The sequence below is a fragment of the Perognathus longimembris genome, chromosome 2 (assembly GCF_023159225.1).
Source record: "Perognathus longimembris pacificus isolate PPM17 chromosome 2, ASM2315922v1, whole genome shotgun sequence".
NCBI lineage: Eukaryota > Metazoa > Chordata > Mammalia > Rodentia > Heteromyidae > Perognathus > Perognathus longimembris.
In genome coordinates, this window is record NC_063162.1 from 5,159,683 (window position 1) to 5,186,198 (window position 26,516).

Consider the following 26,516-nt stretch of genomic DNA (forward strand, 5'->3'; position numbering starts at 1 on the left):
GGGGAGCTAGGGTGGATTGTTCTATTTGTTGAGTCTGGAACACAAGAGGAAGATGTCCTCTGTAAGTAGCAATACGTGAACTGCCATAAAGCAAGGAGCGACTCTCTAACACTGCTACTTCGCTGATTTTCACCTAATCACAGGGGGTGCGGGGTCGGGGCGGGGGGGTCCTCTGGAACATAACTCCCATGATAGGTGAGGGATCAGTGTATTGAAATCAAACTTTTATTTGCTCCAGGAAAACTGTACCAAGAAGGTCAAGGACAGGACCCACGGTATACAGATTACATTGGGGCAGGGGATGTTAAGACCCCAAGAAGACTGAGGAATTGTGGCCTGAAAAGAAGGAAAAATAAGCGTTTCTACTCTGGAGGCACCCTTGTCTGGTATTCCCCGAAATGGCCTTGCTTTTCTCCACCTGCCACAGACTCACAATGTAGGCCCAGTTATGACTTTATTAAAGCTAATGCAAACTGGCTACTATTAATTACAATCAACAGAAAAGGGACATTTCTTATTCTTTGTGGTTTTTCAATGTAAAATGTAACCTCAAAAGTTAATAATGGTGATGCCTTAAGTAATTACTATCTTAAAAAGATGAGATAGATGGGAGTAGGGTAGGATGTACAGATAATCCTGGCACTCCAGAGGCTAAGGCAGGAGGATCTTAAATTCAAGGCCAGCCTGGGCTACTCAGAAAAGAAACCATGTCTTAATAAGTGAAATGAAATGAATTACTTCATTTTACAAATACCAGAGGTAAAATATGTTAACTTCCTTTAAGAGACTGGTGATCCTTTTTTTCCTTAGATCCCAGCTTTACTGGATCTTACTTATTAGCTCATATATTTAACTTGGCCTAGACAAATAAGCCATTCTATACTACCTCTGCTTTTACTAAGAATAAATTAGTTTTTATACCATCATGAAATAAAAAAGTATAAAAATAATATTGAAAAGCACTGCGTATTCTATTCATTTGAATTTCTAACAAAAGCCTTGGCTTGCAGATGTAGCTGGAGAGTGGTATGTTTTCTGGTGAGGAAGTCGTCTTAGATCTAAGTCTAATAACGTTTAAACTGCCATTAGTGTGTAGGATTTTTTTTTTTTACTGCAGAATTGATTGTTCAAACAGTATTTGGCTGAAGCAATGCTGAGTAAAAAGTAAATGATTTTTGGAGTGTTTTTAAAAAGCTGATTAAAAGCTGAGTTTGGTGACACATTTGTAAGCCCCAGGTACTTGGGAGACTGAGATTGGGAAGATCATAGTTTAAGCCTAGCCTGAATTACAAAGTTACCGAGACCCTCATCTCAACAAGTGAGCCAGGCATGGGGGTATGTGCCTGTGGTGACAGCTATCTGAGGAGCATAGGTAGGGAGATTGAGGTCTAAGGCTGGGCCCAGGCAAAAACTCAAGACCTGGACTAGACATGGCTCAAGTGGCAGAACACCAGCTGAGCAAGTCTGAAACAGTTCAAACCCAAGTACTGTGAGACAGATAGTGGATGGATGGATGGGTGGATGATTGGTTGGTGGGTTTGCTTAGTTAAAATCAGTGTCAACTTGTTAGAAGTCTAGAGATAAGATTTTGATAATAAATTTTGAATTTTGACTGTGTCATGTCCTAAAATATTTAAGATACTGGAAATGAATTGGAATGTACTTAAGCAATGGTTAATTATATTAAAACAGGCTAATGTGAGCTGGATGTATGGCCCTAAGTTCAAATAACCCCAGTACTAGGGAGGAAGGGAGCCCACATAGACAGAGGAATAACACCCCTCTTTTGTCTCCCTGTGCTGGTCCTGAACTCCAGATCACTCCTCCCCCCAATCCCACTGGGATTATAGGCATGCGCTTCTATACCTTGCAGCCTCCTAACAGTCTTAGGAGTGATTAAGGCATTGTTTTCATGAAAGCATATCATGCCTGAGAGGTAAAGTTTACATGCTAAAAACTTGCCATGAAGGCAAAGGAGATTTGCAAGTGGGTCTTTGCCACATTTCTTCTGTCTTTATTTTGTTTGTTCCGCCGCCTGACAGCTCTCCTAGTGGTAAGTATTTCTGAACGCCACAGGGGCAGCATGGGCCCATCTTTCTCGACGTCCTGGTAGGATGGCAGGTCAGGCTGGAAGCAGACAGAACTCAGCCTCAAGCTCCTGCGGCATAGATTAACCAAGCCTCCCAAGGCCTCAATTTCCTCATTTGAAAAATGGAAATAATAAGTAAAACCCCCTGGGGTTCTTAAGGGTTTAAATGAAATAATCCATATAAAGCGCTTAAGCGCTTAGCATGACATCTGGCACGAAACCGCGCTCTCCGATGCTAATTGCCGAATTACCGTCATTATTATCATTATCGGTCTCACTTTCGTAGCAGCGTGGACGTGTGCTCTCCTGGTGCCGGCTGCAGACGGAAGCCTTGTGGGTTTGCGGTGAGGTGTGAACGTCGTACCCGCCAGCCGGGGCTATGTTCACCACACGTAGTGTGTGTGGTCAGCTGACTCCTTCAGTTGATTTCTGTCCTCTACAAGCTCCTTGCGTTCCACACGCCACGCCGTGTATGGAATAGCCTGGAACGGTGGGCCAGTGACCTCACTCTCCAGCATTAACAGCTCCTTCTCCTGAGCCCAGTTATTATTCCCTGGTGGTACCTCGTTACCCCTCTTTCCTAAACAGGATAATCATGGATTCTAAGTATGTTGTTGTTAGTTCAGCAAGCACTCACTGGTGTGTCGTCTGTGCCTTGTTTAGTAGGACTTGCAGGGAACCCTCAGAAATGAGCCCCCCCCCCTTTCGGGAAGCAAGAGGAGAGACGTGAGTGAATGAGATGAGCCCTGCAGCTCGCTCCCAAAGGTTTCGCACAGTCAGGGTCAGTCCCCTTTGGTACCCAGGCTGCTCCCAGAAAGGGGCCGAGGAAGCACCTTCGCTTCTCCGGCTCCACTGCAGGACTGCAGAGCAGCACTCACCGGGTCACCAGAGACATCCAGGCTCCTAGAACACCCGAACTTTAACAGCTCACTTCATAAAGGGGAGAATTACGACGTGTGTGTCTGTGTCTCTGTGTGCACGTGCACACACACACACACGTATGTGCTCGTAGTGGGGAAGTGGGGCTTCAGCTCAGGGCCTGGGCACTGTCCCTTAGCCTTTTCACTTGTAGCAGTCTCCCATTTGAGCCACAGCTCCACTTCTGGGTTTTCGTGGCTAATTGGAGATTAAGACTTCCCTATCCAGACTGGCTTAGAGCTGTGATCCTCAAATCCCCGCCTCCAGAGTAGCAAGGAGCACTACTCTAAGCATGAACCTCCTCTGCCCAGCCTGAGAATTGTACCTCTAGGGTGGGAATTATTGGCGATCTATCCTTTTTCTTTTTTTATTACTGAGTATTTGCTTTTACATGTATACATGAATAATAACGTCTATAAAGTTATGAGCGATACTAAACAGAGACTAAATATTTGAAAAGCTTTGATAAAAATTAGCAAAAAATCTTTGAAAACATGTTGGTTTAGGCCAAGCTTGGGCACAGTGACTCGTGGCTGCAATCCCATGTGTTTGGGAGGCAGAGATAGAATTGTGGTTCAGAGCCAGCCCTGACAAAAAGTGAGGCCTCACTTCAAAGACTATGCCAGGAAAGGTGGTATATGCTTTTAGCCCCAGCTGTGAGGACAACAGGCAAAGGTAGGGTAGAAATCTGAGGACAGGCCCAGGAAAATTGCCAAAAATACTTACATATGTGAATAGGTGTGCATGTATTAAATAGTGCTGAAACAAATTGGGGCATCAAACATAAGGAAGAATCAGTAGCAAAGTGTGTGCGTAACAGCCTTGTTTTCACAGACCTATTAAAAAATAAGTTTAGGGCTGGGAATATGGCCTAGTGGCAAGAGTGCTTGCCTCGTATACATGAAGCCCTGGGTTCGATTCCTCAGTACCACATATATAGAAAACGGCCAGAAGTGGCGCTGTGGCTCCAGTGGCAGAGTGCTAGCCTTGTGCAAAAAGAAGCCAGGGACAGTGCTCAGGCCCTGAGTCCAAAGCCCAGGACTGGCAAAAAAAAAAAAAGTTTAAATGGTCAAGCCAAGAAACGGCACTTAGGCTTTAATCGTCCTTAGGATATGTCTTGCTGCCCTGCATGGCAGGCCTGCCATTTGTCATGTAGCATTCACCCTAATACATCACCACCCCTCCAAGAATGCCAGCAAGAACATCCTAGGCAGGTGTTAGGAAGACTGTGGATAATTGAAGAAAAGATTTTAAGAACATAGTTGTTCTTAAAGGGGGGTGGGGAACAGTTGAAGAAAGGACTAGGTGACTTAATACATTTTTCTGCCCTCATGCATCAGGCCTTTGTGGTCTAGGCCCAGATCATCTTTGAGCTCATTTTGTATCCAAGTCTGTCTGTCTCTCCTTGTACGTACCAGCCACACTCTCTTTCTTTTAGTCTTTGCATGCCATGGACAAAGGATATCTCTCCCATACCACCTCCGTTGGACTGTAAGCCCCTGGAGGCCAGGAGCCAGCCCTGCCTGGTCCCACTGTGGGTAGCGTGTTCAGAGCTCCAGAGACAAGCATATCAAGGATGAGAACCTTGTTGGTTTGTGAGTGGGGCCTGCAACAGCATGCGGTCAGATGTTAGCCTGAAAGATGAGAAAGCCCTAAAGAGCATACGGCGGCTTAGGCACTGTGTGTTCAGTCGGTGGTGGTTCATGAGCACCCACAGTTGGGCTCACAACTGTGGGAATTGCCAGTGAGGAAGCTACAGCTAATAAGCAATCTAAGTAAAGTGATTTAAAAGCAAACATCAAAGATAGTAAGCAGACAGATGGTTGAGCAGTTCCCAATCCCCAGTCTCCCATTTGGAGATGTTGCCTCCACAGTGCCAGCTGTTGACAAGCAGTCCCAGGACGCCTGCCACTGCCCCAGGCGCGGGCCAGAAAGAGCCTCTCCTAGCAGGCTGGCCACAGGATGGCGTGGGCGTGGGCCCCCCCGGGGGCCAGCAGGGCTCCAGGGCAGCAGTTTGGCCTTGACCTCATTTTATTCCATTGTTCTGTAGTGGTGATCTTGAGTCATGAAGATAAAGTTAAAGTGTGTATTTTATTTCAAAGGCTGAAGTGTGGTTACCAGTTGCTGCAGGAACCCCCACCCCCCCCCCACGAAACGAGGTGACAGCACGTGTCACCTCTTGAGGTTCTGGGTGGCATGGCCTTCTGGGATGGGGATTGAGAACTCCACGCGGTAACCACTGGGTTTGCGGTTGTCCGAAGGCTTGATGGGCCCCGGAGCCCCTAGGAGAGCTCACTCATGCGCTTGAGTTGAGGTGTGAGCTTGGGATTCCAGAATGGGAACTGGTTTGGAAGCTCTATTGAGCAGAGGAGGCCTTGGGAGTGAACGCAGAGTCCCCTCGCTGCCTTCTCTTGCTCACAGTGAGTCAGTCCCTGGCTTTCAGCCTCGCCTCTCCACTGGGGTAGTGGCAGTGCATCCATTCACCCCCAGGTCAATGGGCCAGTGCGTGCTGGGGGACAAGGACCAGCTGGGCCTCGGTCTCTAGAAGGAGAACTGTGCTGAAAGGCTCTCTAGATGGCCCGGAGAGTTCAAAGTGGTCACTGCCTTGTTGACACAACACACGACTCTTGCTCCAAAGAGAATGAGATAGTTTGTTCTGAGTCAGATGTGAGTGACTATGCCCAGAAGTAACAGATTCAGGTCACTCTGAGTGACAGGCTCCACTGGAAAGGGTCACATGAACTTTCATAGTCACAGAACATGAGAAAGTCATAAAGGAATGTACTTTCCCAAATACATTGCATCACATAGGAAGGGTCACGGGCTTTCACATTCTTAGTGGTAGGGCTGGTGGGAGCCAGAGCCGTGCTGAGTGTTGTACATTCCAAGAGTTTTACCTAGTAGTCTTAAAGATGTTCCATCAGCTGAGGAGGTTGCTAAGTGCCTACGAAGGACACTAAAGATAACCCAAGATAATTCTGATGGCAACATTCCTTTTCTCCACAATTGTGATATTCCAGTCAATCTGCAAGATTTCTAGCGTAGATATGGCTTCTTTAGAGAAATCCAGTCACTGTAACTACAAGATTGTTACACTCAAGGAGCAGTATAAGTTAACAGCAACCTACGTAGTAAAAATAGTACACTTTTGGAAGATGGTCATCCCTGGGCTTGAACTGCACTGTTCTTTTTTTTTTTTTTTTAATTTTTGCCAGTCTTGGGCCTTGGACTCAGGGCCTGAGCACTGTCCCTGGCTTCTTTTTGCTCAAGGCTAGCACTCTGCCACTTGAGCCACAGCGCCACCTCTGGCCATTTTCTATATATGTGGTGCTGGGGAATCGAACCCAGGGCTTCATGTATGTGAGGCAAGCACTCTTGCCACTAGGCCATATTCCCAGCCCCTGCACTGTTCTTTTTTTCTGTTGTTGTTAATTGCTAGTGATCGTAGGAGAGACCACCTACCTGATGTGGGGAAGGCAGCCCTGTGTAAACCCACCCTCCTCCAGACAGTCCTCTCTTCCTTGAGAATAGGAATTGTCTTTTGTTAGCTCTTGGATCTGTCATGTTGAGGTCTCCAGAAATAAGCTGAAGATAGACAGCAAAAGCTACCTATAACCTCAGGTGGAAAGAAATACAAACTCTCTTCCTTTACTTCCTAAACTGGCACAAGAAGAAGTAAAGTGAAGGTTTCTTAAGTGCTATCCAGTAGTAAAGCTGGGGATTTCTGAAGAGACTGGTAGTGCTGGAAGGGCACCGCCAGGCTTCTCAGCTTCCCTCTATAAACTCCCCGTCCCTTTTGTCTCGGGATTAGGTGCCCACGTGACGAATCGCAGTACAATGGGCCTCTCCCTGCCTGTCCCACAGCTTTCCTTTCACAGTGACCCAGATGCGAGGGGCTGTGGGAGAGGTCAGGCCCAGTGAGGCATCCTTTTCCAAACTGGCCAGGAGAAAGTTACAGCCAAACCTGCCTGCAAGAGCCTTGCCTAGTATTCCTGACTGTGTGGCCGCAACAAGCAGAGACGGTAGCTTGTTAGCAGAAAAACAGAACAGTTGCGGGTTTTTCCATCCTTTCCCCATGTGTTTGTTTTTTAGGGTGGATTATTGACAGTCATGTACCACTGAAGAATGCTCGAATGCTGAAGCAAGCCAGCAAGGCAACGAGGGACAAGTGACACTGGATTGAGGCAGTCACTTGGGTGTACCCTCCAAGTCTTCAAACACGCACACACACCAGGTGCCCACCCCTGTTAGCAATGGGCTGTTGAGAGGAGAAACCGGATCCCTAACCGCCCCGTGGAGATGGAGGATGAAGAACTGGAGTATCCAAACTCCTCCTCGGAAAAGCGCTATTTTCCCGAGTCCCTGGACTCCAGTGATGGGGACGAGGAGGGCGCCCTGGCCTGCGAGGACCTGGAAGTAAACCCTTTTGATGGACTGCCATACTCATCGCGCTACTACAAGCTCCTGAAGGAAAGAGAAGACCTCCCCATATGGAAAGAAAAATACTCGTTTATGGAGAATCTGCTTCAAAATCAAATTGTGATCATTTCAGGAGATGCTAAATGCGGCAAGAGCTCTCAGGTGAGCAAAAAATACAAAATCCTTTTTTTTCCTGTTGTTGTGCTGGGGCTTGAACTCAGGGCCTGAGCATTGTCCCTGAGCATTTTTGCTCAAGGATAATGCCCTACCACATGAAACCCTCGCTCCACTTCCCTCTTTTTGGTGGTTAATTGGGTATTGCTGCCTGGGCTGGCCTTGAACTGTGATCCTCAGATATTAGCCTCCTGAATAGCTAGGATTACAGGCATGAGCTACCAGTCCCTGGCTAACTGCTTTATGTGTTACGATGCTGTTTATTACTTAGGTAACGTAACACAGCCTAGTGTTCCATTTTATTAATAATACCTAAATCAATTAACGACAGCTGAATAACACCTAATACTTACACGGATATTGTGCTTAGTGAATCACAGAATTTCCTCTAGAATAATCCACTTTGTTACTTCTGTATACATATTACACAAAAAGATGTAATGGGTGCTATTTACCCACCAGCAATTTGGGGATTAACCCTTATGTTTACACAGTCAACATGTTATAGCTAATGAACACCTACTTCTAATTATTTAGACTTCAGGTTTTGACTCAAGTCAGATCTTTATCAGATCTATGTTTTAGTCTTAAGATGTAGATTCTTAAAATGTAAGAAATAGGGCTGGGAATGTGGCTTAGCAGTAGAGTGCTTGTCTAGCATGCACGCAGCGCTGGATTCAATTCCTCAGTACCACATACACAGAAAAGGCTGGAAGTGATGCTGTGGCTCAAGTGGTAGAGTGCTCACCTTGAGTAAAAGCAGCTCAGGGACAGTGCTCAGGCTCTGAGTTCAAGCCCCAGGCCTGGCAAAAAGAAAGAAAGAAAAGGAAAGAAATAGAGAAGACCAACTCATCCTTTTCACGTGACAGAACTGGCCCAGGAGGATTTGATAGTTTGTCTCACATGATTTCCAGATTGGGATAAAAAGAATACTTTCCACTGTATAATGCTACTTCTTAGTTACCTTTGGCACTTTCTTTTTTTTTTTTTTTTTTTTTTTGGCCAGTCCTGGGCCTTGGACTCAGGGCCTGAGCACTGTCCCTGGCTTCCTTTTGCTCAAGGCTAGCACTCTGCCACTTGAGCCATAGCGCCCCTTCTGGCCGTTTTCTGTATATGTGGTGCTGGGGAATCGAACCCAGGGCCTCATGTATACGAGACAAGCTCTCTTGCCACTGGGCCATATCCCCAGCCCTGGCACTTTCTTTTTCTTATTTATTGTCAAAGTGATGTAGAAGAGGTTACAGTTTCATACATTAGGCCTTGGGTACATTTCTTGTACTGTTTGTGACCTCCTCCCTCATTCCCCCCTCCCCCTCCCCTTTTTCCCTCTCCCCCCATGAGTTGTTAAGTTGGTTTACACCAAATGGTTTTGCAAGTATTACTTTTGGAGTCATTTGTCTTTTTATCCTTTGTCTCTCGATTTTGATATTCCCTTTTACTTCCCTAGTTCTAATACCAGTATATACAGTTTCCAATGTACTCAGATAAGATACAGTGATAGTGCGGGTTCAACCACAGGAAGGGGATACAAGAGGGTCATCAACAATAGAAGCTACTGTTTGACATGGCCTGTTGAAAGTAATTACAATGATATAACAGTCGTTTCCATAACATGGAGTTCATTTCACTTAGCATCATCTTATGCATTCATAAGGGCATAGCTATTAGGCTCTTGTGATCCTCTGCTGTGACTAGCCTAAACCTGTACTAATTATTCCCTATGAGGGAGACCATAGAGTCCATGTTTCTTTGGGTCTGGCTCACTTCACTTAGTATAATTTTTTCCAAGTCCTTCCATTTCCTTACGAATGGGGCAATGTCATTCTTTCTGATAGAGGCATAAAATTCCATTGTGTATATGTACCACATTTTCCTGATCCATTCATCTGCTGAGGGGCATCTGGGTTGGTTCCGTATTTTAGCTAGTACAAATTGTGCTGTGATGAACATTGTTGTGCTGGTGGCTTTAGTGTGTTCTTGTTTGTGGTCTTTTGGGTAGATGCCCAAAAGTGGGGCTGCTGGATCATAGGGGAGCTCTATATTTAGCCTTCTGAGGAATCTCCATACCATTTTCCAGAGTGGCTGAACCAGTTTACATTCCCACCAACAATGAAGTAGGGTTCCTTTGGCACTTTCTTGTAATTTGAAGAAAGAGGAGGGAGGGCGAGACAGTTGTTTTCATAATCAAATTTGTAACTACCAATATCAAGGATTTGTCAAGATCTATTACTTGTTCTGATGAGTTACTGCTATAATGATTAATTTTAGGTTACTGTAAGACCTAAATGAAAATGATTTTCCTAATTTTTGTGGACAAAATGACCATTTAAGAAATTATACATATATATGTATATGTTTTGTGTGTGTGTTAATTTTTGTTTTTTAATGCTGGGGAAACAAACCTAGGAATCTGTAGAGGGCAAGCAATACTCTGCCTCTGAGCTATATTCCCAGCTTTAAGTTTTTATTTTGTGGTAATTCCAGACTCTAAAAACAGTTTAATAGTATTACAGATATTTTCCATATGTTGTTCTTCACCCAGATTCTTCAAGTAAAATATTTAACCGCACTTGATTTTTCATCCTCTTCCTCTCTCTTCCTGTTCCACACTTATGAATACACATATTTATCCCACACCTTTTAAGAATATATTGATGTTATTGGTATTCTTATATACCTATAATCCCAGCTCTTAGGAGGCTGAGGCAGAAGGAGTGTGAGTTTGAGGCTAGGCTGTGCTACATATGTGAGAAAAACTGTCTTTTCTACCTAACCGTGTTGCTTAAAAGTTCCTGCTTTGGCCTGATGGCTTGGCTTTTTGTTCTGGAAAACAAGAGCTGCTTTGAGATAAGTAAGGATTTTTGAAATGTAAGATTGCTTTTAAAGATTGAATTAAGACACATTTCAGATTGTTCAAGAAATAGCCAGGCAATTACTGTATACTGAGATTACTTGTATACTGTTAATCTTCTTTCAAAGTTACCTAATGTAAGTACAGTTTACCCTATTCAAACTAACCAATCATGAGCAGTCTATGAACCTGGGCTCAACCAATCAGAGCAGAAGGGTGGGGCCTGCTGCATTAGGGATAAATAGGGGAGCAGCCTGCCTGTGCTTGCTTGCCAGATTTTTGGCTGATTGTGCACCCTTCTACAGAAGTTAATTTTACCAGGCTGAGACATTCTTTATTTTTGTGTGTATTGTTGTGACCCCAGGGGTCACAATAGGGGAAAGCCTATTTATAACACATAGCAAGATCTTTTTTAAAAAAAAAGAAAAACCGGGCTGGGAATATGGCCTAGTGGCAAGAGTGCTTGCCTCGTATACATGAGGCCCTGGGTTCAATTCCCCAGCACCACATATAAAGAAAATGGCCAGAAGTGGCACTGTGGCTCAAGTTGGCAGAGTGCTAGCCTTGTGCAAAAAGAAGCCAGGGACAGTGCTCAGGCCCTGAGTCCAAGCCCCAGGACTGGCGCAAAAAAAAAAAAAAAAAAAAAAAAAGAAAAGAAAAACCAAAATAGATAGGAAGAGAGAGAAAGAGATGTTTAGAATGATTACCTGATGCCTTTTTCCCCAGATAGTTTACTGAGTTTCTTTTTTTTTTTGGCCAGTCCTGGGGCTTGGACTTAGGGCCTGAGCACTGTCCCTGGCTTCTTGTTTTTGCTCAAGGCCAGCACTCTGCCATTTGAGCCACAGCGCCACTTCTGGCCATTTTCTGTATATGTGGTGCTGGGGAATTGAACCCAGGGCCTCATGTATACGAGGCAAGCACTCTTGCCACTAGGCCATATCCCCAGCCCCAGTTTACTGAGTTTCAAAAACAATGAAATAACAGTTTAATGACCAAAATAGAAATGTCAATGTTTGGTATCGCTACCCAATTACATTTAATCAATAATTTTGATAGAAGTACATTTTCCAGTTGGTAATTAGTCCAAGAGTACATTATATTTCATTGTCATTTAAAAATCTTAGCCAGGCACTGGTGGCTCATTCCTGTAATCTTAGATACTTAGGAGGCCTAGATCTGCCAGCCCAGGGGGACGAATCTGTGGAACTTTCATCTCCAGTTAACCAGCAAAAAGCCAGAAGTAGATGCATGGCACATGTGGTAAAGCACTAACTTTGAGCAAAAAAGCTAAGCAAGTGTGAGGCCCTGAGTTTAAGCCCTAGTTCTGACATATACACACATGCACGCACACACGCACGCACATCTTCCTCTTAGACAGGCTCTGGTGGCTTATGCCTATAATCCTCGCTACTTAGGAGGCTGGGATCTAAGAGTCACAGTTCAAAGCTAGCCAGGGCAAGAAATTCTGTGAGATTCTTGTCTCCACTAAGCTACTAAAAAAAAAAAAAAAGCCAGAAGTGGAGCTGTGACGCAAGTGGTAGAGCATTAGCCCCACCCACAAAAGCTCAGGGACAGCACCCAGACTGAGAATTCAAGCTCCAAGAGCAGAAAGACAATTTTCCTCAGCACAGCTCAGATATGAACTCTGTGCCTCTGTGAAGTAGGCTGTTGCATACCCTCACCCTCCGCTGCTGGCCTGCTTCTGTGTCTCCTTCACCTCTTAAGTACTGCGTTGATGGTAGCCACACAGTGGTTTGTCTAATTTTCATGCCTTCTTCATTTATTACTTGGAATTATTCAGTAAGGCTCAGCTTTCTCTTCATTGTTATTTCTTTATTCAGTTATTCACGTCCATGTAGGCTCATTTTATGAATTCCAATTTGTTTCTAAGCCCATTAATGTTTCTCGAGTTGTCCCTGATGTGGCCAGTGGAGACCCTCAAATGATGTCTGTGTCCTTCTGACTTGTCTGCATTGCTCTTGAGCTCTTCTTGGAGCTACCTGGCACAGTACCATGTTCCAGGTTCATCGAGTGTGTTTCCTATGCCAGCCATTTTTTTTCCTCAAGGGCCCTTGTTTTTTTCAGCAGCAGATTGCATTTCGAAACCAGGACCATGGCACTAGTTGTGCCCATTGCCATTGGTCTTCTAGGCCCACTCAGTGGATAGAGTAAGGAAATAACAGGTGAGAGTATCTGTGTCTGTCTTATCTATCGACGTAGCTGTTTTCCTGTTCTCTAGTACTCTTATTTCCCTCTACCTCAGTTTCTCTTTTTCTGTTTTTATTGCTTTCTACCTCTGCATATTTCTGTTCCTTTTTCTCTTAAACTTCCTTTTCTCTCTCAGTAAATGTTCATACTTATACCTTTAATACCACTTCAGCCACCGCATGGCTCATTGTAGTCTTCTCAGCTTCCACATTTGTAAATCCTTTATGAGAAAAAATGGCTGTCATTGTTTGAATACCTTTACTTACTATGACTCTTCCTCATCGTTTCAGAATTGCTAACTCATACTAGTTGTTATTGCTTTCTTGTGCCTGTCCTGGGGCTTGAACTCAGGGCCTGGGCACTGTCCCTGAGCTCTTTTGCTCGAGGCTAGTGTTCTAGCACTTGAGCCACAGCTCTACTTCCAGCATCTTTGGTGGTTAATTAGGGATAAGAGTCTCATGGACTCTTCTGACCAGGCTGGCTTTGAACTGTGATCCTCAGATCTCAGCCTCCTGTGTAGCTAGGATTACAGGCGTGAGCCACCAGTGCTCAGCAGGCTTCATACAAGTTTATAAAAAATAAACACATATACACACAGACACGCATGCACACACATATTTGAGTTTTCTTTTGGAATTTGTGTTCTTTGAGAGTAAGAATTATTTTATATTTTATAGTATGTTATATTAATGCTTAGCCATTTTATTCTTAAGTCATTTTAGTAATTTCATGCTTATTTTCTGTTAAGGGGGGAGGGGGCAGTAAGTACCTTTAGGTCCAGAGAAGTCAATAATGTACTCAAATGATGAGAACAAAAATCTATTCATTGATTTCTTAATTCAGGAAACCATTTTCATTTTTTTTAATTTATCTCTTTTTAGAGTCTGTATTTTCTTGTTCCTCTAAGTTTTAAACCTTTCAAAGAAGAGCTGATCTTCAGAGCCAATCCAAAGACCGTAACCCCCCCGTGTGTTTGGTGTGGGTGTTCTGAAGGCTTTTGCGGGGCCGCCCTGAGAGAAGGACACTTGCTCCTCTGTCTGTAGAGCTTTTTTTTTTTTTTTCATTTCATTTTTAGGGCAGGCTTATGAACGAGTCAGAAAGAAAAGCAAAACATTTTTAGAACTGTATTTTGCTTTCATTTCCTACCTTTTGTCCTAAAAATTTCCACAAATAGAGGGGCCAGGGAGGCGACTAAGCACGAAATAACTAAGATTTAAATTAAGAAACTGGGTGTCGGTATGGCTGGCGTGCCGCGCCGTGGCGGAGCGCCTGCCTAGCAAGCACAGGACCCCAAGTTCAAGCCCCAGTACCACCAGAGAAAAACGCTCATAATCCGTGGATGTTTGCTCCCGCCTCTTGCATGTTCATTAAGGAGGTATTCTTTTCTCTCCTATTTCTCCCTACTTGTTCTGCTTTACTGAATAAATTTTTGCTGCTTTCCAAAAAAAATGAAAAAGAAGACTTTAAAAAAAGGAAAATAAAAAAAGCAGATGGCATGGACTCCATTCTATTGACCTAGTAAATTTACCCACCATTTTCTTTCTCGTGGTAGATTTTTTTCACCCAAAGCCCAGACCTGTACCTAGAGGATACCCAGTGATGAGTGACGTTTGTTCCAGAAAGGCCTCTCAGCGAAGCCTTTTGACATATCAGGTTACTTTGGCCCACGGGGCTTGGGCATAGACACTTTGCAGGCATCTGGAAGGATCCCTACCCTGGGCAAACTGATGGCCCCTAGGATTCCTTTCAGCCTGTCAGTTCTGTGGTACTGAAATGCAGTGCATGGTTGGGACCCTGGCACCAGCCACAGGACTGCAGGTGCCAGGCATACTAAGAGAAGAAGGCAGAAGATAACACTAGCCTTGTGGACAGATTAGTGATTTAAATGAAGGCCTGGGGGAATTTGGGGCAAGGTTATATCTGACAGAATGTAGTAGTATTCTGTCTCATGGAGATCTTTTTTATTTATGTATTATTTAACCAGATCACCATTAAATGAGGAAAAACACTCTAGCAGGGGATAGAAAGGACACGAAGTCCAACACAGTACTGTTCTTGTGGGCATCCTTTTGCCACTGTGGCAACAAGGTCCTGCCCCAAGTTTTCTGCTGCTGCTCCCTTGGCTTTGATCTGCAGCTTGCCAAGGAGTCAGTCTTACAGAACGTCTCAACCCCAGGACCCTGAACACTGAGTCCCCCCGAATCGAGCAGCTCTGCCCCTGTGCATGCCACCCAGAGGGGGGCATCTTCGCCTTCCTTCTGAAGACATCCACGCTGTTAGGCTCCATCAGTACTGCAGCTGACACATTAGTTCTTGGCTGCCCAGAGAACCTGTCTTACCCGCTCCCAAGGCAGCAGGTTGGTCTGAATCCTATGACTTCCCTCCAGGCAGGAGATAAGAGACCAATTTGCACATTCTTATCATCTGTTCTAAGGTGTTCCCATCGAGCCCAGGCCTGCTCTGGGCCGGAGCACGAGGCACACCTCACTGCTCAGACCTGAACACGTGGGCACATCGCAGTGCACAAAGCTGCATTTAGATGTGGACCGAGAAAAGATGAAAAAATCCCTAGCTAAGTTCAGGATGATGTCCGGTCAGTTAGAGTCTATAAATTTGAGAGTTGTCTGTTGCCAAAACTCCCAGACAAGTTGCTTCCTAAGTCTTTATAAAACTGCTAAAGGAGCAGTTGCGTATTGTTGTTTTTTTTCATCGTACTGTATAACCCTTGCCACTTGCTCAGTGCCATTTAAGTCCCCGTGGCCTGGAATTCAGACGGAACTGAGCCAGATGGAGTTTCCCACGCTTCCCTGGTTCCCACAGTGCCTGCTGGGCACCTGCTCACCCGCCTAAGTCCTCCTGGTGCGGAAGCTCATCCCGGGAGAAGTGAGGCCTCTGCCTCAGGCCTTCATGTGAGGAGAGGCGCGCACTGCTGAGACAGTGGAGAAGTTCTGGATGAAGAGACTCGGGATCAGAGCAAGAGCGTAACACAGCACTCAGCACAGTGCAGCCAAAGCTGAAGTTCTTAATGTCCCCTGAAATGATTTGAAATGTCCACCTCTCCAGCCAGTGCTTTAAGCTGGGTGAAGAGTTGAAATGAGAGCATTTTCTCTTTCTTTGGGTGATCCAGAGGCGCTCCAGTGCAGAAAGTCTCACTCAGGATATAGTAGTCCCATACAGCTTCTTTTTCTCTTCAAAACTCCCCTGCTGTTATCTGTGCATCATTGCCACATCTTGTGTAGTGAGAGCCACAACCGAGCGGGCTTTCTGTGAGTAGCTGTGGTTTCTGCTCAGCTGTGAATGTGGCCTCTAAGCAAAATGCATTCCGCAGAGTCGTCCGCGGCATGTTTGATGTGTTACACAGAGGCAGCGTTGCTAGTTGTTCCCTCGTGGCCTACAGAGCTCCCTGAGAACACCTTCCTCATGTGCCTCTTGGGGGCCCAGCCTGTGTGGAGGTCACTCTCAAGAGGTCTCACCTGATGTCATCATCATTGATGAGGTGATATTACCCTTCCCATCCTTCTAACTCCTCATTCCCCTCAAACGAAGGCTGTGAGGTCACTTTATTTGTCCTTTTTGTTTCACTTTCTAATTTCTTGTTAATTTTGGCATTAACTCCAGTGTATTAAATTAGCAACCATGTAATACTTGTTTTCTTCTGATGCAATTAGCCGTGAGTACTACGTATTCTTCCTTTGAAAGAAATGCCCCTCAGTCTTGCTACTTCTCTACCATGCATGGTCCTGAGCCCCAGTTTTCCTCTCTCCCTTCTTTGAGTATGTGCGCATGTGCGTGCTGGTACTGGGGCTTGAGCTCAGGACCCAGGTGCCACCCCTTGGCTTTTTCACTCAAGAGTAGTGTTGTACCATTTAAGATAATCCTCCACCTTGAGCTTTTTCCTGGTTAGTTGGCAATAAGAGTCTAATGGACTTTCCTGCCCAGGCTGGCTCTGAGGCTTGATTCTCAGATTTCAGTCTCCTTAGTAGCTAGGATTACAGGAATGAGCACCAGTGCTCTGTCCCATTGATGGTGATGATGATGATGGTGGTGATGATGATGATGGTGGTGATGATGGTGATGATGTCCTCCCCATGCAACCATCCATCCATCCAGATGTCTATTGTCCCCACAATGTCCATTGCTAAACATTGGAAACCAGTGTGAACCTCATATATGTGCTTATGAGCCTTCCTGTTGCGGGAGTGGGGGGTGGGAGGGGGAGCTAAAGTTCTTAGCCAGGTACCCCAAATGGTGAACTCAGAGAGGAGGGAAATTAGTTTGTGAGTAAAATTTTGTCAAGAATAAGAACACTTGCAGCCGGGTGCTGCTGGCTCACTCTTGTAATAACCGCTACTCGAAGGCTGAGAGCTGAGGGTCGCAGTTCAAAGCAGGCCCAGGCAAGAAAGCTCTGTGAGACGCTTATCTCCAATTAACGCTCAAAATAAAAAAAATGGAAGTGGAGCTGACACTCAAATTGGTAGCGTGATAGGCTTGAGCAGAAGAGTTTTGGGACAGCACCCAGGTCCTGAGTTCAAGGCCCACAACCAAAATGAATGAATAAAAGAATATCACTTGCCAGGTAATGAGGGAGACAAAGTTTTATGTGAATTCCAAGTTAGGTTAGAATTCAAGATAGACTAGGATAATAGAATTTTAAAACATTTCTGGAAAGTATATGAAATTAAACTGTCCACTTAATGGGTGTTTATTGAGCACTGGAGTCATTTGGTGACCCAGGAGATGGACCTCTGCTCTGTCAGAGCTCAGAGCCCCATCCGAGGTATTGGGGGGGGGGGGCCTCTGGTACTGACACTCAACCTGGAGCCTGTGGTGATTAGGAGGTCCACCCAGTGCCCAGAGGAGAGCAAGAGACAAGGGGACCTGAAACTCCAAGGACAGCTGTCATCCCCTGAATCCATTCACTGTACAGCTAATGAAACAAAAGTGAAGAAGTAATGATTTTCAAGTCAGTGGTAGGCCAGGCTTACGATCCTGAGGTCATGCCTCAGTTCTGGATTTCCCAAGGACAACATCCTAAAATTTCTTTTTTACAAAATAAAGTAAGCATTGCGGGCTGGAAATATGGCCTAGTGGTAAAGTACTTGCCTTGTATACATGAAGCCCTGGGTTCAATTCCTCAGCACCACATATGTAGAAGAAGCCAGAAGTGGCGCTGTGGCTCACGTGGTAGAGTGCTAGCCTTGAGCAAAAAAGAAGCCAGGGACAGTGCTCAGGCCCTGAGTTCAAGCCCCAGGACTAGCAACAAAATAAATAAATAAATAAAGTAAGCATTGAGTAAATTTATTTAAGATAGACTGACACATACCTTAACATGGAGCAAGTACATTTGGGCTTTTTAATCATTACAGATATGCAGCCACGGCAGCAAATCATTTTGTAATTATTAATACTGTCAAATTACAGTGAGATTAAAAACCTAAGATTAAAATCTATTTACACGATGAGCCTAGTAAATAGCAGACCTCAAGATAATTAAAAACGTTAAAAGGTTTAAATACCTCAGATCTATTTTAAAACTCTTGAAATTATTTTTTAACAAATGTATCAAAGCATAATTAGTTGACAGTGCCACACCAATGAATTTAGTATATTCTACTAATACATAAATGAACTTGATAAAAATCAGCCAGTCCTCTTTCCTTAGTGTACAGAGCTGCAGCAAAAAAAAATAAAAAATCAGCCAATACATAACATTTTAGATAAAAGGATTTTTCCAGTAAAATAGCTGAAGAGCAGTGTTGCTTGGAATCAGTTCTTTCCAAATCTAGATGCGTTGGTTGATTATCTGACTCGCTTTATTTTTAATAGGTTATTGCCAGAATATTTTAGCTTCTATTATCAGAGAAAAGTTGAGTTATGTGGATATTTGTTATGAACATTTAAATTTAAATGCAAATGCTTTAATTTTGTCACTATTTTTCACTTAAATGATATTTAATGGTTATACTACTTATAGCATAATAGCTGATATGAGAAGCTATTTTGATTGTGATCTGTGAATACATTAGTCTTTGAGAAACAGCATAAATTTAAAAATACTTTTTTGGCTGGGTGCTGGTGGCTCTGAGATCTGAGGATCACGAAAGTCCTTGTGAGGGCTGGGGATATGGCCTCGTGGCAAGAGTGCTTGCCTTGTATATACATGAAGACCCGGGTTCGATTCCCCAGCACTACATACATAGAAAACGGCCAGAAGTGGCGCTGTGGCTCAAGTGGCAGAGTGCTAGCCTTGAGTAAAACGAAGCCAGGGACAGTGCTCAGGCCCTGAGGCAAGCTCCAGGGATGGCAAAAAACAAAACAAAACAGAAAGTCCTTGTGAAATTCTTCAATTAACCACACAAAAAGGAAAAAGAAAATAAACCCAAAACAAAGTGGTAGAGTGCTAGCTTGAGCAAAAGGGCTCAGGGACAGTGCCCAGTCCCTGAATTCAAGCCCCGTGACTGACAAAAAAAAACCAAAACACTTTTTTCATTTTTATTTTTTTAAATTTATTTATTGTCAAAGTGATGTACAGAGGGGACACAGTTTCATACATTAGGCAGTGAGCACATTTATCAAATTCATTTTTATTTTCTACCTTTTTAAAATCTGCAGGTCAGACTTGGTTTTACATTTCTCCTTTTAACACATATGTATTTTTTGTGCTGGTACTAAGACTCTTCCTGGTACTAAGACTCCTACCTCCCCCACCCCCACCCCCAAGGCTGGTGCTCTATCACTTGAGCCACAGCTCCACTTGTGACTTTTTGAGTGGTTAATTGGGAATAATAGTCTCACAGACTTTTCTTCCTGGCTTCAAACTTTCCTGCCCATACTGGCTTTGAATAGTGAGTCTCAGATCTCTGTCCCCATCCCTGAGTAGCTAGGGTTACAGACACGAGCCACAAGCACCCGGCATATATCCATATATTTTTAAACTTTGTCAAGTAGCAGTAGCAGCACACAGTACAGATTGCTCAGAGTACCACTGTGTGAGATTTAGTGCAGCCCACTGATGATTAACTGGTAGAAGAAAAGTCCTTTAGAAAGTGAACCCTGAACTAGAAGCAAGGCTCAAATGGGAGAGAGCACCAGCCTTCAGCACAAAGGCTAGATGAGAGCACGAGGCCCCAGTACCAGCACAAAAAGAAAAGCAAAAGAAAGAAAGAAAAAGGAAAAATGAAGTTTAACCAATAAAGTGAAAAGGGACTCCTGAATCCTGCAATAAGAATGTGCGAGCGTCTTGGTTTTGTTTTGCTGTTTTGGCTTGTTGTTTGTCTTTCCTGGTGGGCTCCGGTCCTATCGTTTTTCCCTGTTAAAGGTTCCTCAGTGGTGTGCTGAATATTGCCTTTCCATCCACTACCAACACGGGAGCGTGATCTGCACGCAGATCCACAAGCAGACAGCGGTTCAGCTCGCCCTGCGCGTAGCGGACGAGATGGACGTTAACATTGGACACGAAGTCGGCTACGTGATCCCCTTTGAGAACTGCTGCACCAGTGAGACCATCCTGAGGTTGGTTGGGGAGGCTTCATCCCTCCCCTGTGATGCTTAGCTTGGGTTCTAACAATCCTAAACCATCCATTTTCTTGCCATCTGCAAGTCAAGCATCTGTGTTCCTCTAAGTGTGCTCTCCAGCCTGATGCACAGCACTTGTTCCCCGCACTGACCTCCTCAGAGATCCTTCATCTGAATACCTTCCGTGACTCCCCAGAATCCTCAAGCAGCAAGTCCAACCCACTAGCCTGGCCTGTGGAGACCTGCCAGCTCATTGTAGAGTTCCGCCTCCTGCCGGGCCCACATGGATGCCCAGCCACTGGGGTACCTGTGGCCCTGCGCACGCCCTGTGTCTCCACACCTGTGTGCCTTTGTCTCTGCCGTTCCCTGTGTTTGGAAGGCCTGCCCCCCCTCTGGGCCTGGCCAGTCCTCCCCTCCCTCCCCCCTCCCCCGCCACTCAGGACTTCAGGATTCAATACAAGAATCAACCACACTAGTAATGCCTCTCCCCCCCGCCGCCCCCCACACACACCATCATGTGTATGAGAAACCTGCTGGGCTTCTGGGAGACCGGTCTCAGCCTCCACTGTGTCCACTCAGGTCTGTGTTTTTCCACTGCACTTCTCAGCCACCTGTGTGGCTACTGTAAGTCAATCGCTTCATTATGAAATTTCCTGTGAACGAGGCTCCCATGAGCTTGACACAAAGAAGACAAGAAAAAAAAAGCAAAATGCAAAAGGGAGTCAGGAAACTGGAGAAGCTGCTCCTGGCCAGTGCTTCTCAGCAGTGTCCTGTCAGTGACAGACAGGGTCTGCCTGACACCTGAAGTGGCCAAAGTTGCCGGCAGCCAGCTGTAATCCGCCCATGGCCCTCCATTGCCCCTGCGACTCCTGCCCTTGCAGGAGCGGAGGAGCCCCGCGAACCTGGCCTCTGGAATGTCGGCACGTCTGTCCCCCATTTGCCTGGCATGTTCCGGAGGAACAGGGCAGGGACGTCCCAGCATCCTGCGACAGACGCAGTCAATGCGGTGGTAAAGAGAGTGTGGCTCAGCCCCACTGGCTGCCGCAGACTCAGGCGCAGCTCACGGGCCGTTCAGAAAGCTCGCGTGACTCATGTGATCTGAACCGAGTTGCTCTCCCCATGTTTATCTTGAGAATAGGAGATGCTTTGTTTAAGCTAGTATCAGGCCACAGGGAGTCTGTAGATCAGCCACACTCCTACTTGGATCTGTCCAGGACATATTGCCTTTGTGATATTTCCAGTTAGTATATATTTATAAATGACCTGTTAAGTAAGTGCTACGCGTCACAAGAGACATGCCCAACCCCCCCTTCCTATCTGACACGTGTAGACTTAACGCAGGACTGGTTCAAGCCCCAGTACCAGCACACATACACGTACATGTATGTTTCTGTTTTGTAGGCCTATAAATTCTATCAACTCAATAGGAATCTTAGCTCCAAAAAGTTTAGAGAAAAGACTGTAAATGATATGGTAGCTGAAGCCGTAGCACACTTGCCAAGAAAGTGCAAAGCCCTGAGTTCAAATCCAAGTCCTCCCTCAAAAAATGAAGTTTTCTGAGAAAGGATTTCAGAGAAAAGCATTTTGCTGTCAGGACGCTCTTTGCGTGCCTTTTCATAAGCCTCTTGTAACTTCACTTTTTCCTCTTCCTAGGTACTGTACTGATGATATGCTGCAAAGAGAAATGATGTCCAGCCCTTTCTTGGGTAGCTATGGGGTCATCATCTTAGATGACGTTCACGAAAGAAGCATCGCAACCGATGTGTTACTTGGACTTCTCAAAGATGTTTTGCTAGCAAGACCAGAACTGAAGCTCATAATTCACTCCTCACCTCTGCTGATCAGCAAACTCAGCTCTTACTATGGAAACGTGCCTCTCATAGAAGTGAGGAGAAAGCTCCCCGTGGAGGTCGCGTACCTCAGCGGGCCACACAAGGATTCTTTCCAGTCCATTTTACAGCTCATCTTTGAAATTCACCACTCGGGTGAGAAGGGTGACGTGGTAGTGTTTCTGGCCTGTGAACAAGTAAGTGATATTCTCACCTAGCAGAATATTGTAATCGCGTGCTTCATTTGGGAAGCTTGTAATAGCTGTAGTTTCTGTTTTCTAACTCACTGGTTAAATATTTGATTTCATCACACCTCATTTTTTTACACTTAAGAAGAGGCATAGATTAAAAAAAGAAACACCAAGTGATAAAGTCACTCGCCGTTGGGATAACAGTAGGATGGCAGACAGCCCTTGGAGTTTGCAGAAATGATCTATCTGCAAGCAGCTCCTACGCCCGGGTGTGCGGTGGCGGCCGGGGCAGCTGCTCCAGCCCGGCTGTGTGCAGAGCCTCCGGGCCAGGCTCGCTTGCGTCAGCACTTGACGCACTTGACAGCACTTGACATGGAGTTAGTTCAGCAGCAGCACATCTCCCACAAATGCCCCTTAGTCCTCACTGGGACCTGAGGCTCAAACGCCATTCACAGCACTGTCCAGAAGACCGCGCCCTGGACCAAGTCCCTTTCCTTAAAGGATGAATGACAGTCCTAACCCCAGCTACTGGGGAAGAGAGAGGGGAGAGGGTAGAGATCAGGAAGGTTGCAGTTCAGGTCTAAGCTGGGCAGAAAGCTCATGGGACCCCCATCTCCACCAATAAAAAGCCAGGTGCAGTGGTCTACACTGTCAACCCGGCTCTGTAGGAAGTGTAAAGGGAAGTATTACAGTCCAGTCCAGCCTGGGCATAAATAAAAGACCAGAGTCAGAAAATAATGAACACTAACAAAGCTGGGAGTATGGCTCAAGTAGTAGAACACCTGTCTAGCAAGCAGAGAGCTCTAGTATCTCACCACACACACACACACACACACATACACACACACGTAAATGAGAAAATTCTTAACTTGGATTTCTTGCAAACTGCTCTGGAAAGAACTCTTAGATGTGTAGAATTCAGCATCTTTTCTGTTCATTTGGTTCCTTTTTTTGTGACAGCTACTATGACGTTACTTAGTTCTGGGGCCAGATCTAAAAGCCTCCAGGATCTCCTGTCTTTTTAGACAGTGACCTCCTGCGCTTTTCTCCCCATCTTCTCACTCAGAGTCTTCAGATCATGACTCAAATACATAGTGGCTCCAGTGATTAAAGAAAACCGAGGTATTTCTCTGATGCACACAGAGCCACCTGCCCAGCAAACTAGGGCAACTTCCGGTTGGAGTCCTTGTCCAAGCACTCCTGTGCTCTCAGGAGGCGCTGACAAGAAGCCCCTCCACTCATGCTCAGAACAGGAAGGACATGGAGCCGAGCTCTGGGAACTTCACCTAGTTTGCGCGTGGCTTAAACGCTATCTGCTTCTTTAGTGCATGACTAGCACATTTTTTGCCTATAAATGATACACCTTTTCTTGAGATGTGTATCATTATCTACTACAGTGTCTACTACAGTCATTTATTCTGTTTTCATACCCTAAGCTTGAATGGTTGAAGATATTCAAGAAACTAAGGAAAGTAATAAAATGACTAAGGAGGCAGTATTTAGGGAAATGATGTTCTCAGTGCACCCGAGTGAAGTCCAAGGAGGAGGAGAAGAATGGCCGCGTTAGGAATGTAAAACATTTGAGAGCTAGAACTGCCAGTGCAAAAAAGACGTGTGTGTAAATAGATAATCTGTATCGGTGATGAGTATGTACAAACGTATAATTAAACCTGATAGGGTGAGCGGTCCTTTTCATCTTTCACATTAAAATAGGCAGGGATGGAAGTGGCTCAGATGGTCTGCCTAGCAGCTCAAGGCCCTGAGTTCGAACCCCCAGGACTGCCTAGAAGTAAGCAAAAGTTTTGAAATGCAACCCGGCCCAGTGATGCACACCTGTAATCCCAGCACTCTGAGGTCTGAGGCAGGAGGGCTGTGAGTTCTAGGACAGCCTGGGCTGCGTAGCAAGAATGTCTCCGAGAAAAACCTTGCGAAGTGAACTTTGGGAAAACACAGCTCCTGACAGAGTTGGAAGGAGGGTGTGGGAGGCGTCTGGTCCTCGTGAGTGCAAGGTGAGCTGCGAGTCCCTGTCGTCCGCAGCCGGGAAGGTGCATGGCGCCTGCGCCCCAGGGCTCCAGGTGCTCCCACAAGGGTCCGCGTCGCCTGGGCCGGGCATCAGCCTCACAGCCTTGATGTCTTGCAAGGGCCCGGATGATGGAGGCTGTGACCCACTGCAGCAGCTCCCTGACGGGGTCCCCTCCCCCTCCCCCAGAGGCCCTGGGCTGCTCAGCCCCGCCCTGAGAACTGGACAGCCGTAGGCGGCCTGCCCGCTTCTGTAGACGCCCCTGAAACCTTTGCTCATGCCGCCGCCCCCAGTTCCTGCCTTCCCTGCCCACCCAGTCACAAGCTGTACCATCTGGGGCGCGCCAGGTTCCCCTTGTCCCGCCCTCCTCCCCGTCACGGTTAGGATAGGCCTGGTTATGATCTTGGGAAAGGTTTGTGTGGCTCCACCATGCCTGTTCCCAGCTTCCTTGCTTCCTCCCATAGCACTTGTTTATCATGAGAACAAACCGATTTAACACACACCGATTGTCATTTGTGTGTGTGTGTGCCAGTACTGGGACTTGAACTCAGGGCCTCTCTCCCCCTCCCCTCCCTCTCTCTCTGTCTCTCTTTCTCTCTATCCTTTGCTTTGCTTTGCTTCTGTGACAGGACCTCCCTATGTTGCCCGGGCTGGCCTTGGGCATATGCTACCACATACTGCAAAAAAGTTTTGCCTGCTTTTCCAAATGGCAATTTTTCATTCATTATGATAAACAATTGATGCTGTTTGTTCAGTAAAGTAACTTTGGGGGTGTGAGCAAAACAGATCTGTGAATGTGAGCAAAGAAAGAGATCTGTGTAGCTGCAGGAATACAGCCCCACACAACAGCCTCTGCCTCTTTTTCTGGTTACCATTTAGCAACAAGAATCACTGAGAAGCAGCCCCCCCCCCCCGCCCACTAGAGAGATCTAGACAGATCTCTCCTCCAAAACCCTGGAGTTAACATCATCCTATTCTACCAATGCGGTGTAAAAAAAGAACTGTAGTCATGAACTGGACAAATGGAGAATAGGATTGAGTCTCCCAAACTGCAGAGGTCATGGAAGTTATCTTTTCAACTGGGATTGTTGGTGAATTCTAACTCATCTAACTATAGCTGGTCTCTTCCACCGGGGAGTTTGCAAGGCTTCTTAAAAGGTGGGAAGTTCAGAAATAGAAAAAGTAGTCAGAATTACATCAACTGATGTTTTATATGAGGTTCTCAAACTCTAGGTATGATTAGAGAAATAGAAGGACATGAACTAAAAAGGCCTTACCTTTTGAGCTTTCTGTACCAACGTTTGTATATAGTTTGCTGGCAGATAGTTGTATTTTTCTTAATGTAGTTGACTTGTATTTAAGCAGCTTTTTCTAAATGCCTGTATCATGCAGAGATGTCAGCAGTGAGTGTTCCTGCCTTCTTTATGTATCTCTGCTACTTTAACCCCCCCCCCCCCCGGGTTGATGTTGAGAATGATCCACATGTATTGGGATATACGCCTGTAGAGGATGTTCAGAGTTCATCGTGCAATTCTGAGTTCTCTTTTCCTGTCATTGTCAGTGGGTATGAGGAATTGCAGCAGGCTGGACACATAGTGAGGGAGGTAAAGGCAGTACTTTTTGTCTATTAGGGAATAATGCTCAAGATTTTATTGAGTTCTGATATTTTTAAGTTTTTATTGTATGTTATTCTCATGGATTCCTTTTGTTAATGCTTTAGGATATTGAAAAGGCCTATGAAATGTTCTGTCAAGAGGAATCTAATTTACATTCTGACCTTGGAGAACTGGTGATTGTTCCTTTGTATCCCAAAGAGAAGTGTGCGGTGTTTAAGCCAGTTGATGAGACAGAAAAAACAAGCCATCTTTATCAAAGAAGAGTGGTGTTGACCACCAGCTCTGGGGAGTCTTTGATCTGGAACAACACAGTCGGATTTGTGATCGACGTGGGTGTGGAAAGAAGACAGGTAACTACTACTGTCTAGAGGCTCGGTGGTGTGCTGCCTGCCTCCCAGGTCCAGGGTGTGGGGCTTTGTTCTGACCATCGTACTGCCAACCATACCAGCCAGAAAGTGATGGAGAACTAACTTCCTGGCTGGGGGTTCTGTCAGCTGGGTCACATGTGCAAAGAGTGATTGCAGCCAGCAACTGAAGACTTGGTTGCATTTCTCATTAGTATCGTGGCAGTTTGGGGACAAGTAAGATGGATTGACCTGCCAGAGAAGGTTCTGAGGAGAGATGAAACCAATCCCTTTCTGTCTGTTCTCCTCTCCCTCGCGGGAATCAAACTCAGGACTCATGTG

The 26,516-nt window shown here is 45.5% G+C and overlaps 1 protein-coding gene across 2 annotated transcripts in view; it reads left to right on the forward strand.

The window, feature by feature from the left end:
• Dhx32 (DEAH-box helicase 32 (putative)) overlaps positions 1 to 26,516 on the forward strand; it is a 44,901-nt gene that overhangs the window by 6,866 nt on the left and 11,519 nt on the right. Inside the window, exons 2-6 of one of the 2 annotated variants that reach the window (XM_048338040.1) lie at positions 1,320 to 1,323; positions 7,226 to 7,588; positions 19,978 to 20,171; positions 21,828 to 22,200; positions 25,935 to 26,180. In XM_048338040.1, coding sequence (XP_048193997.1) covers positions 7,307 to 7,588; positions 19,978 to 20,171; positions 21,828 to 22,200; positions 25,935 to 26,180 — 1,095 coding nt within the window. In that variant the 5' untranslated portion in view covers positions 1,320 to 1,323; positions 7,226 to 7,306. Of the gene's footprint in view, positions 1 to 1,319; positions 1,324 to 7,099; positions 7,589 to 19,977; positions 20,172 to 21,827; positions 22,201 to 25,934; positions 26,181 to 26,516 lie in introns of both variants that reach the window. The other variant, XM_048338039.1, reaches the window with a different exon arrangement.